The sequence below is a fragment of the Malania oleifera genome, chromosome 9, assembly GCF_029873635.1.
Source record: "Malania oleifera isolate guangnan ecotype guangnan chromosome 9, ASM2987363v1, whole genome shotgun sequence".
Classification (NCBI taxonomy): domain Eukaryota; kingdom Viridiplantae; phylum Streptophyta; class Magnoliopsida; order Santalales; family Ximeniaceae; genus Malania; species Malania oleifera.
The window spans coordinates 72,517,992-72,530,565 of record NC_080425.1 but is presented as its reverse complement, the minus strand read 5'-3'; the positions used below and the strand labels follow the sequence as shown (position 1 = coordinate 72,530,565).

The 12,574-nt window shown below is 33.5% G+C and overlaps 1 protein-coding gene and 1 long non-coding RNA gene across 2 annotated transcripts; one reads left to right on the top strand and one right to left on the bottom strand.

The window, feature by feature from the left end:
- The first annotated feature begins 4,673 nt into the window (after positions 1–4,673).
- On the top strand, positions 4,674–5,906 carry LOC131164147 (uncharacterized). Its single transcript, XM_058121134.1, has 5 exons — positions 4,674–5,081; positions 5,206–5,320; positions 5,398–5,479; positions 5,624–5,675; positions 5,820–5,906. The coding sequence occupies exons 1-5, from the start codon at positions 4,698–4,700 to the stop codon at positions 5,904–5,906; spliced, it is 720 nt and encodes a 239-aa protein (XP_057977117.1). The 5' UTR covers positions 4,674–4,697.
- Positions 5,855–8,899, bottom strand: LOC131164148 (uncharacterized). The gene is made up of 3 exons (XR_009139220.1): positions 8,703–8,899; positions 6,526–6,662; positions 5,855–6,387 (listed from the first exon to the last, which is right to left on the bottom strand). It is a non-coding gene; the product is annotated as an uncharacterized LOC131164148 (long non-coding RNA).
- Between the last annotated feature and the right edge of the window lie 3,675 nt (positions 8,900–12,574).

The window sequence follows — 12,574 nt, the reverse complement described above, 5'->3', positions numbered from 1 at the left end:
TTTGTGTGGCATATGATTTATATTGAGAAATGTTTAAATTGGGTTATATGATTTACCTTGTGAAATATGTACTACTGAAATGTGTTTTGATATGGGAATTGAAATGTGGAAAAATGATGAAAGTGAAATGTGTAGGAAATGTATCTTCTAAGAAAATGAAGAAAGGTGAATATGAAAATGTGTTTTGAAAAATATCGAGTAATTTTGAAATAAGATCTGTATATGATAGTATGAGATGAGATGAATTATGAACTGAGAAAATATCATTGAAATGATGAAATGTTTTGAGAATTCCAATATTGAAATGTGAATATATGAAATGAAAATATTGCAATGTTAATTCTATAATATGAAAATGAGAAATGTGAATATGAGAAATAAGATTATGGGAAATGTGAATATGTGAAATGAAAATATTACAATGTTAATTCTGCAATATGAAAATGATAAATGTGAATACGAGAAATATAATTATGGGAAATGTGAATATGTGAAATGAAAATATTGCAATGTTAATTCTACAATATGAAAATGAGAAATGTGAATATGAGAAATATGCTTATGGGAAATGTGAATATGTGAAATGTAAATATTGCACCATTAATTTTGCAATATGAATATTAAATTGTGAGAAATGAAATGTGAAATTTTGAAAGGGGAATACAGACATGTGATTGATGAAATGCCAATACCACATAATGATTGCTGGTTTGTGGTAATGATAACCCTGATGGATGGATATGAAAACCCTAATGATGGGTTGTGATATTGAGAGCACGGTACCATTGTTAGTGGTGTTAGTACAACCACAAGGATTTGTGGAGCGTGTGGCGTGACAGTTAACTAAGCTGTATAGTAGAGTTGATGTGCCCGGCTAGTCGCACTACAGATACGAGATATATGATGATAATTGACCTAACCGGGTTTGCCAACCGCGGTTAGGTATAGCCTTCAGGCCGCACAACCCTATTCATGGGAGGCATCATGACGTGGAAAGATATCCTCAGTGCAGCCATGAGTACAGACACAGATGTATCGGTTATGGTGACACTCATGAGCTTGCTATGAAAATGGAAATGAAATGCAAATGAAAATGGAAATGAAATGGAAATTGAAATGAAATGAGAATGAAAATGAGAAAGAAAATGACAAATGAAATAGCATGAGTTAATAAATAATTAAAGTGAAGTAAAACACATCTCCTAAGAGCTTACTAAGTAAGGTGAGTGCTCTAATAAGTATCAGTTATAGATGAACCTGAGTTAATCGGGTTAGACTGCAAATGATATCAGGGCAGAGGTGTAAAGACCCGAAGAAATTATAATAATTAAATAATAAGGGAAAGGAAAGAGAACGGTAAATTGTAATTTGAAATTCAAACAGGGTCTCGTCGATGAACACATCACATTCATCGACGAACACACTTGATGGGATCGTTGATGGGGACACGTGTCTCATCGGTGAGAAGTTACCGAAAGACTAATTTCAATTTTGAATTTCGTCGACGAGGAATAAGCATTCGTTGACGAACTCCCTTCGTGGCCTCATCGACGAAGTGTCGTGACTCGTCGACAAGTGCAGGTGTATAACTAGTCCTAGACTCAGATTTCAGTCATATATTCCTTATTTTTTTTACTCTCTCTCGCTCCCTAGACTCTCTCTAACAATCAACTCTCTCTCTCTCTCTCTCTCTCTCTCTCTCTCTCTCTCTCTCTCTCTCTCTCTCTCTCTCTTTCTTCTATTCGTCCCCTCCCCATTCTCTCTAAGATTTTGGGCCAGTCTCTTGCTGGTTCGACAATTCGAGGTCGCCATGACACTCCTAGGAAGTTTCTCTTCAAGTCTTCTGGAGTGGATCATTGGTGGGGCTAACTTGAACTCCATCCCAAATTCAGGGTAAGACTTTTTATTTAGTATTTGGCTTTCCTACAATTGTAGAAAATGTAGTATTCGAAGAAATATTGAAATTTTGTTCGGGGCAATGTTATTTTCAGGATGTTGAACGGGAAACTCTACGGGTGTAGGACTAGTAATTTTAGGAGCTTTCCAGAAGTCAGATAAGAGGATAAACTAAGTCAGGATTTCATGAAAATGTATTTATTATTTTACAGCATTTAAGTTCAGATAAATATGTATATTGTAGAATTATGTTGGAATTAATGTTGTTGATAAAAAATATAGATTTCATGTATAATATCATAAATAAGATTATTATCTCTTTTGTGTGGCATGAGTAATATTTACCATGAAAATTATGATGATGAAATATTATGTTTACAAAATAAGTATGTTATTACTGCTTTCAGGAAAATGTTAAAATGATACAGGGATTTTTCAAACTAAAGAATTTATATGATATGTCGGCATGAGGGCCGAAGATTTTATATTATATGACGGTGTAAGGGCTGAGGTTTTATATGAAATACCGGTGTAAGTGCCGAAGGTTTTTATGATATGAAATACAGGCGTAAGGGCCGTGATTTACAAAATACAAAATGCCGGCGTAAGGACCGTAAATTTTATATGATATGTTATGTAAAGTTTTATGAAGATATTAACATGACCGATATTATTATGAAATAACCATGTATCATTATTTGAAAATATATTATATGTTATCAGAACCTGGTTGGCTTGATTTAGACTTTCACGAAGTACGGTACCGTAACTATATGATCACGATCATATTTATGTTAGTGCTACTGCTTGCCGTAAGGGGTAGTGGGAGATCGGCAGTCGATGTGGTTTATTGTAGCGCAGACATCCCTATGGTGTCCAGATCAAGAGGGGCAGACCTTTTGTACTTACAGACTTATGTTGATCTAGCATGGTCGGCCAGTCATTGCTACGTCCCGTCTTCGGGCCGCACAACCCAGTCATGTGGGGGTAAGACATGACATCAGCTAACTATCCATCAGGGTGTTTTCCTTGTACAGTTATATGAGATGATTTATATGTATAGAAATTTAGTATGTTATACCATGTTATGATAAAATATGTTTTTCCAGATATGATACTGATAGTTTTATCAAGTATGATTTTTGTACTGTTATATGTATAACACGAAAATACTCATGTTGTCACACATTGGTATTAGTTTATTTCCCTTACTAAGAGGTGTTTCACCCCAGTTATATAAACATTTCAGGAGCCCTATATAAGAGAGCGGATAAAACTCCGCAACACTAGAGTTCGATTATTTTACCCTATTTGAAGGGTAAGTCATTTTGCTAGGGTCAGACGGATTTTTGGGCGGCGACACTAGGATACTTTTTGGATATTTTGGGATGTGTGTATTCATATGACGGTTGTAGTAAATTCTGGTATTATGTTGGATGGATAATTTGATATGTATATGATTTTACGTTTCCCGCTGTTTAGATATCAGTATTGTATTTCAGGTATACCCCCAGTACCCATGGGTCCAGGTGGGTCATGTTTTATCAGGATGATTATGATTTATTAGAATTATTATATTAGATATTATTATGAAAAAATTTTTGGTAAAATAACCAGGTCGTTACAAGAGGGAAGCTACTTGTATAAGTAGGTAAGTTTTCCTATTCTCAAGAACTTCGTCGGTAAACTTGGGATACGAATGAATGATTTTGAAAATAGAAGTAAAAGCTTATGAAAGCTTGTGTTGTATATATATATATGATTATGATTATCAAATTTGTATATTTTCTCAGAAGATATTATTATTGAAACAAATATGTGTTATTATATAATGAATCTCATATTACCACACACTATAGATAATTTATTCCGTCTTACTGAGAAGTGTCTCACCCAATCATTTAAATATTTCAGGAAACCGAGCTAGATCCAGTGATACAGTTCCGAGGTAGAGGGGAGCAGATACCCTAAGTAGTCAAGGTGAGTATTTTGTACTAGGGAGGTTTGATTCCCCTAGAGTTCTGTAGTTGACTTGTATTTATGAATGACAGTACTCTAATATGTGTATTTGCTGTGGTATGTATGTATTTATATTTGAAATAACTTTCGCTGTTAAGGTTGTGTATGAGTATGATTGTATACCTGATACCCACTTTCAGGTTGGGTTATGTATTATGGTATCAGTGGTTGACGTAACCGATATGTAATTTATGTATTAATTATATGGAAGAAAAAATGGTATGAAAAATCGGGGCGTCACATATCTCCTCTCTTCTTTCCATATATTTTAAACTATACCAAAAGAGTCACTAAAATGTTGATTTAAAAAAAAAAAAAATTGAAAGATTTATAATGAACTTTTGATATTAACAATGAAAGATGTCTTACGTTGCGCATTTTAACAAAATGAAACGAAAGAGAATAATGCAATGTATTAGTATTCAAGTAGACGAAAGAGAATAATGCAATGTATTAGTATTCAAGTATAATATAATATTACATAAAAATGAATTGAAGTGCCCTGCTAAGTCATGTCCTATATTCTCAGCATGTCCTGCATACCTCAAATAAGCTATTCTTTGATTTAGCGTCAAGTCATAAAACACAAGACTCTCACAAATAGCAAGGACCATGTACCAAAATTATTCCTTCTCTCCTTGTCAAGGCACAAAACACAGCCCCTCTTTTCCTTTTCTTCATCTTGTTACCCTGCCCCTAATATGCTATATATTAAACCCCCGCTTCACTGGCTTTTGGTATCATATTTACCTGACCAATATCAGTTTCCTGGCTAAGTGGTGATGGCAGCTAATTTTGGTTTCCCGTGCCAAGCCTTGGGCAAGGGTCTCTATCCCAAAGCAAGGGCCAGCCTCACCCTTGGCCCTGCGCCTGTGCCCTTCAAAAGAACATGTCAGCTTCATCTAAACAAAGTGACAATGCAGCCGCAGATCACCTCTGTGGGATGTAGGACTGACTACAAATTCTCTAGTGGAGGCAAGCTCCATTTGGTCATGACATCAAGAAGCAATTCTGAGCTTTGGCCCAGTCCAACTTCTCCAGCTAAAACAGTAGAAAAATTTTACAAATGTATCAATGAGAAGAATATAAAGCAACTACCTGAGTTCATCTCTGAGGACTGCTGCTTTGATGATTGCGCTTTTCCAATGCCAATCCAAGGGAAAGAGGTCTCTCTTAGCTAGCCTTGTCTACTACTATGATTACTATCACTAGCCATTACTGTTCATACTTGCAATGTCTCAAGTTTTCCTTCTTCTGACAAATATCACCTCTATATGTGAATTAATGCAGGAGGTTGTGCAATTCTTTGATCAACTCATTAGGGGAATGGGTGAGAATCTGAAGTTTAGGGTGTGCAAAATTTGTGAAGGAGATTCCCTAATAGCCGGAATAAATTGGCACTTAGGTATTTCCAAATGCTATTTTATGCCTTCAAATTAACACACCCATACAGCCTGACAAACATCTGCTTTTTGATGGCAGAATGGAAAGGAATACAGGTACCCTTCACCAGAGGCTGCAGCTTCTTCGAATGTTCTCAAAAAGAAGAGACGCTGCTCATTAAGTAATAGAACAGAAAATTTGGCATTTGTTATGCATTCCATTATATATATATATATATATATTATATTTGGATTGGGGAGAGGGGAAGGGGGTGAAAGGGAAGTGGTGTTGTTGGTTTAATGACTGCTTGAAAAACCATATGCAGGAAAGCTCAGGTTGTAATTGAGTCTCCATTCAAACCAGGAGTCTTTGCACTGGTAATTTCACTGTGACTATTCTTCAAAAGCGCACACATTGTTGTTGCCATAATTTTGGTACCAATAGCCCATCTTTTCTCATCTCTTTATTTATTTTTTTATTTATTTTATAACTCTTTGGTTTTGTTTCCTTGAGAATCACAGGTTCTATTGAAGACCATGACTTCACTATTTGATAGTTTTCCATCAACTGCTGAGTGTATGTCATTAATCTTCACAAACATTACATGAACAGGGTCTATCATACAGATAGCATATTTACATTGAGATATTTTACTCCTGCAGGGTTCCTAAGGAGTCCCCAAACTGTTCTTGAACAGACACAAAAATACTATGGTTTATTTTTGGCACCATTGTGTGATCCCCTTCTGGCATGCTACGTCAACATTTGGAACTTCGTAACTGCATTATTAAGCTATGCATTCAAACTTCTGCTCATCCTCTCGAAGATTTCTCAGTAACACTGACAAAGGTTCTTTTGAAAGATGATATTAGTTAGTCAAGTGAAGGATTTGGATCACCCGTCAGTCATCGCATCTGTCACAATTTGACCACATCTCCAACAATGAAATAGCAACCAAAGGTCCAAGAAAAGGTGGGAATGGAGGTGGCTTGCTGAACGCAACAATAGGATCACCCTTGTTAGAAATTGGCCCCCCTTCCCACGAATAATTATTTTCTTGCTTACTTGGTGCCGAGGTAGCCATTATACCTGATTTTAAAATTACATATTAGTGTCTGAAGTAGTAGTTTGTGTAGCCTCTCAATAAGAAAAAGGGGGGGGGGGGTGGTGGAAGTGCATTTCTTTTCAAAGTTAGTTAAAAGGATGCCTAAGAGGTTTGAGCATTACCCCCAGTTCCTTTCATTGTGTAGATTTGTTTGAATCTGTTCTTTGCATACAGCAATGCAGTTGTTCTGCGCATCTGGTTATTTTTTTCCTCTCTACGAGCAGCTGTTGGATACTTAGGTATAAGAAATCAATTAAGCCTGCAGAGAGTAAGGCAAGAAAATGGGCATGAAGTTGTTATTTAGGAAATCATTCAATAAAAGATTGCGGGAACAATTTTTCCAATTCCATTTAGTGATTGAAGTCAAATATTTTAACTAAAGTGCTCCAGCAGTATGCAGCATGAATTAAAGTCAGCAGAAACATACTTTAATCTACTATATATTTCACCAAACTGATTAAACGAAACAGCAGAAACAGATATCAGAAATATCATCAGGCAGGGTCCACTCAACATTCACAAGGCATCTTAAGGTGTAATTCAGCAACCTCCAAAGCAGTAACTTCAAGTAATAATAAAAAATAATTGCTATTAGGATGAATAAAATGGCACCCTTGGCCCATTTAGTTGTGAATTTTTTTTTTATTTTACATTTTTTAGTTTTCCAAATAATTATAAAAATTTTAGCTTATTTATTTTTAGCTATTTAAGATTCATAATAAAAGGCCGAAATTAAATAAAGAGCTTGTTTAAATATGTAAAATGATTTTCCATTTTTGTTTCTAGATTTCAAAATAATTACAAAAACAGATAACTTATTTTCCAATTTTGTAAAAATTATATAAAATGATATTTGGGATCATTGGTTTTGAAGTTTGAATTTGGATTTGTATGGATTTAAACATGTTTTGTTTGTGGAATGGAGTGAGGTAGGAAAGAAATAGAATGAAAATTTAAATGGAAAACATCCATACAAAATTAAAAATTTAGGTACTAAACATGTAGCTAGAAGAGACACTATGCATAATCCACACAAATTAAAGGATAAAATCCAAATTTTATGTTCTCATACACAAAATTAAAATTAAAAATTTAGAAAATAATAAAAAAGATGTCCTCCAACATTCCTATATAAATTTAGAAAATTGTAAAACAACTCGACATTTTCATAATTATTTGAAAATTAAAAATAAAACTATTTCCACAAAAAAATAGTGCCATAATTGTTTATTGTTAATTTATTTCCTGCAAATATTGCAAAAATAAAAATTATGTATTTTTAAAATAATTTTATAAGAACTAAAATAGAAAATAAAAATTATTTTCCACGATTAGGCAGACTTTAAATGTCTTATGATCAATAAAAGGGGACAAAAAAAGAGGAGAACAGGAGGAGGGTTAAGGCTTGAGAGGAGGCTGTGGTGGTTGCCACTGGTCAAATGGCTTATGTTGGATTCACTTCATTATTACAGTCGAATAGAAGCTGAAAATTTCACCTCCAAACCTAAACGTAGGAGAACAAAAAAAAAAAAGTCAAGTTTCATCTTCATCTCCTTCCCCCCCTCCCCCTTTCTTCCCCAAAGAACAGCCCAAAAATAGCACTGTAACATTGATTAAGGAACAGAAACCAGTATGATATGAGGTCATGGACACAGCAAATTAAAAAATAAAAAAGCAAGTAGAGAAGCTCCCTCTAGTGTATTCACAGCACGATATGTAAAAAGTAATCCGGAATAATGGAATTGAAATTTTTACTTGGTTTCATCATGCCCTCAATTTGAATTTTCATTCAATTCTTTTTCTACCCTATTCCATTCTACAAACCAAACATGTCTTAACGCTCAACCTTGCTCACATTCAGTCCCATTACCCATTTAACCTAATCAAACAAAACATTTGAGTCCCCTAAGAAGTATTCAACTTATGAAGCCAACGGATCTAACGAATGGACCAATCAGGCAATCATCAAAATCAAGCAACCCATCACAGTAAACAAAGAATCAAAAGTCCTCTTCCTTGAGGTCACCTCTGAAGTATTCAAAATATCAAATAAAAAATTAACAGATAAACATAACAACGAGATGGGTCTTCTGTTTTCAGCTTAGAACCCAGATTTCCAACAGTTCCAAATTGATCACATCACATATATATTTTTTTTCCCTGAATTTGCTCGGCCCAAATTGAAATGAAGGTTTCGAAGCAGAATGCCAAGACTACCCAAATTTTTAAAAAAGAAAAATATCAAAAATCAAATACAAGGCTGGATTAGGAGAAGGATGAGATCGGATTGTCGACGTACCTGAGATTGCGAAACTGCAGGAGATTAAACTCGAATAAAAAGAAAAAATTAGGGTCCAAAAATTTAGTCATTGACTGAGTTCTGAGAAGTGTAGAGGGGTCCAAAAGTTTCAAATTGCTCCAGGTTTTACTATTTTATTCCAGAATCATCCTTATTCCCAGCCCATGGCAAGGCTACACCTGTCCACACCCAAACACATCATCAATCATCCATGTTTGGATATTTATATTTCCATCCATAATTTTTTAAGTTCTAATTAAGTTAGAAAGCTAGAAAGGATCTGATAAAGAAGAATATATAAAAAATTATTTAACAATATAATATTACAATAATAAATGATATAAACTTTGTATTATTTTGTTAACATTTTAAATAAAATAAGAATAAGCTTGGACAATATTAAAATTTAGGAATGGTTTTTTTTTTTTTTGGGACGATGAGTTAATAAAAAATTTATATTATTATTTGTTTTCAGTAAATTTTTTTTTTTATAAATTATTATATCCTTATACTAAGATTTTTTTATTTTATTTGACAAACATATTTAAAGTGCTAAGAAATTTATATTCATTGTTAATGCTTTTAAATTAAGAGACTGAGTATTAGAGATCAAGTCAACTTATTATTCTTTTAAATCATTTAAGTAGTATTTTAACGATTTTTGACTGAATGAATAATAAATAATTAATATGGTTATGTAAACATGGTTATTAATTTAATTTGTATTTTCTTCTTCTTCTTTTTTTCCAACATAAATCTTTATTTCGAACAGATCCTAAAACAAGAAACTAATGTGAAAAAAATAGAATTCTCTCCATTTAAGATGGATGATTTGAATAAATTCAACATTAGTTTTGGAGATATTTATGGAGACTTAAATAGAAACCATACTAAGAGATTTATAATCTTAGTTAATATTAACAATCAAATATAACAAGATTTGAAAATTTTGGATTATTCACAAATCATTGCTAGAGAATGTGCCTAGTTGATTAGAGAAAAAAAAAAAAAAAAATCAGATGTTGACAAGGTTAAAAATATGTATGCTATTTTTTAGGAACAATACACATCGTCAAGATTTGTACATAGGAGAAATCTAATCAATATAAACTTAATTTATAGAAGCAATTGTAACATCTTGCTAAATTAATTGAGATTTTTTTTAATAATAATTACTGTGAAATTCCACTGCTCTGATGCCTTCATATATAAAACTAACCATCCACCTAAATAGCAGGAAGCTAAAATCACATAACCACCACCATATATAAATATGTGCAATACCAGAGTGTCAAAATACTCCCAAAATATACATATAAAGCTGCACCTCCAAAATCCTCATTTGAGACAAGAACTATACAGAGAAAACCTTTCCCAAAAATACTCACTCTATCGACAGGAAGCACTGAAACCCCTCTATTTGCGAGCCTGATCTGCTCACCTCGCTGGATCACCTGAAAAATATAAGTTAAATAGGATGAGGCAACACTCAGTAAGAAGAAACATGTTATTACTAGTGTGTGGCAGATAGGTTACATGCTTGCAAAATCTGATTTAGAAAAATACTATAAATAACATAATTGAATGAAACCTGTATACCTGCTGGAAAATACATCATACCTATGTTGCTTAACATAAACTGAGTTTTCTAAATATCTTATTCATACTACTGCTAATAACTATAAGTATGTCTATTTTCTATAAATCTACTCATATATATATGATAACTAAGAAAATTCCTTGGATGGATAACTGAAGTCATGAATTAACCCCTCATGACAGAGTTGTGCGGTCCAAAGGCGGGACCTAACCTGGCTGACTTACCAGGGTAAGTCAACTGAACTCCGACAGTCAGATTGTGCCCCCTCAACCCATATCTGATGGGGAGCCTATCCACAACATAGGCACTACCAACTTCTGAATACCACCTATTATCTGAATAGGGGTTGCACTCTGAACTGAATATAGCTACGGTACCATGCTCTGTTGCTGAATATGGTCCATCAGGGTCTTATACTATATACATAACTGATATTTCTAAAATATTGTTTTTACCATGATTTTGTAACAACTGAAATAACCATAACACAATAAATACTGAGCTAAATAAACTGTAATAACTGGATAGCTGATATATCTGCATAACTGAATACCTGAATTTTCTGTTTAACTGTATGAATTGAATGTTATGGTTTTGAAATGACCATATCATAATATTTTTAGAAATACTGTAAAATACGAGTTTTTGTGCGTGTGCTAAAAATCATGGTATTTTGAAAATTATGAAAACCTTGTACTGGGCTAATGATAAACTCATGCCACACAATTAAACATTAATATTATCAGTTTCTAAAATAGCACAAATAATATGAATAATAATTTGCTAAAAAATATATAATTTATATTGAATCAAAATAGGTTCACCTAACATAGCATATTTCCCTTATCTGATTCTGGCTAAAACCCCCTACGATATCGGGTCCTACACCCGCAGGGCTTCCCACTCAACACCCTGAAAATCATATATCTCATAACAAAATATTACTATTTCTACGTCTACTGCATTTCCTACAATTACTAGAAAGCCAAATTTCAACAAAAAAGTCTTACCCTGAATCTGGGATGAAATCCAACTTCATTCCACCAATGATCCGCTCCGGCAGACTTAGGAAGAACTTCCCCAAAAGCATCGTGGTGGCCTCAGATAGTCGATCTGGCAGTCAATGGGGCCAAAATCGAGGAGAGAGGGAAGAAGAACCATAGAGGAGAGGAGAGGAGAGAGAGTTCTTGGTGAGTTGTTTGCGAAAAAACTGCGTTTCACACTATTTATACTGTGGCCTTCGTCGACGAAGTTTATTACCTCCTTCTGTTTCTGTTTTCATTTCCCTCCCTCTTTATTATTTAAATACCATTTTTCTTCGGGTAGTTATAGCAATAGTTTCAAATTTTGCCTGAAAGAAGAAACAGAACTTGAAAATAAGGTCTTTAATGAAGTAGAATTACTTAAAAAGAAGATGATGAAAAATACACTGTTATGATATACTCAAAAGAAGAATTTGAATCAATTTCTAAGAATGAATTAGTAAAATGAATATAAAGGAATATTTTAATTAAATAATAATACATATATAAGAGGAAAGATTATTTCTCATACTATAGAATCCTAAAACTAGACCGAGGACCTATCTAAAAGATACAATATATACCTTGGAGGTTATACATTTGAAATATGTTGAGAAAAAACCACATGACAATTCAAATAGTGAGGTGTGAATTTAATTCTTTGACAAAAATAGGTTTAAAAGATTGATGAAAAAGATATAAAATCTAAGTTTATACATGCTAGAATAATTCAAAATAAGCATAGCATCTATTCATATTAAGAACACTCTTCAATATTGTATATACTTTAAGATAATTTTTGTTTTTGGAATCTAATACAATTTCTCATAGATAAGATTGATTGTGTCATCCTTGTGCACCACTTTGGAATGTGACGGTGATCATTCAACCAAGATAGTTGCCATAAAAAAGAGGTCACCTAGTTAAGGTGAATCACATGTCGTCAAATCACTTGGATGACTAGGTGAAGAATCATCTAGAAGAGGCGGAAGTCAAACATTATAGGCGAGACATGAATAGCCTAAGAGATGAAATCAGTTATCATCTAAGTGCACAAAAATTATAAGTAGCTATTCAAGTGATAGAGGCCACACAATCATTGAGCAATGATAAGTCACTAGGCTAAGTTTGCCACTATCAGGTGACAAACAGAAGAATATTGGGCAAGGATGTCAAGTATAATAAATTGGACCTTTAATGTTATGAAACGTCTCAATTTATTATTATACTTTTATTGTTTAATAAGCGTC

Excerpts from the sequence above, each read along its gene's own strand:
- LOC131164147 (XM_058121134.1), top strand. The coding sequence starts at position 4,698 with ATGGCAGCTAATTTTGGTTTCCCGTGCCAAGCCTTGGGCAAGGGTCTC. Across the intron at positions 5,082-5,205 it reads TGCCAATCCAAGGGAAAGAG|GAGGTTGTGCAATTCTTTGA; the intron begins GTCTCTCTTAGC and ends GAATTAATGCAG. Across the intron at positions 5,480-5,623 it reads GAAGAGACGCTGCTCATTAA|GAAAGCTCAGGTTGTAATTG; the intron begins GTAATAGAACAG and ends AACCATATGCAG.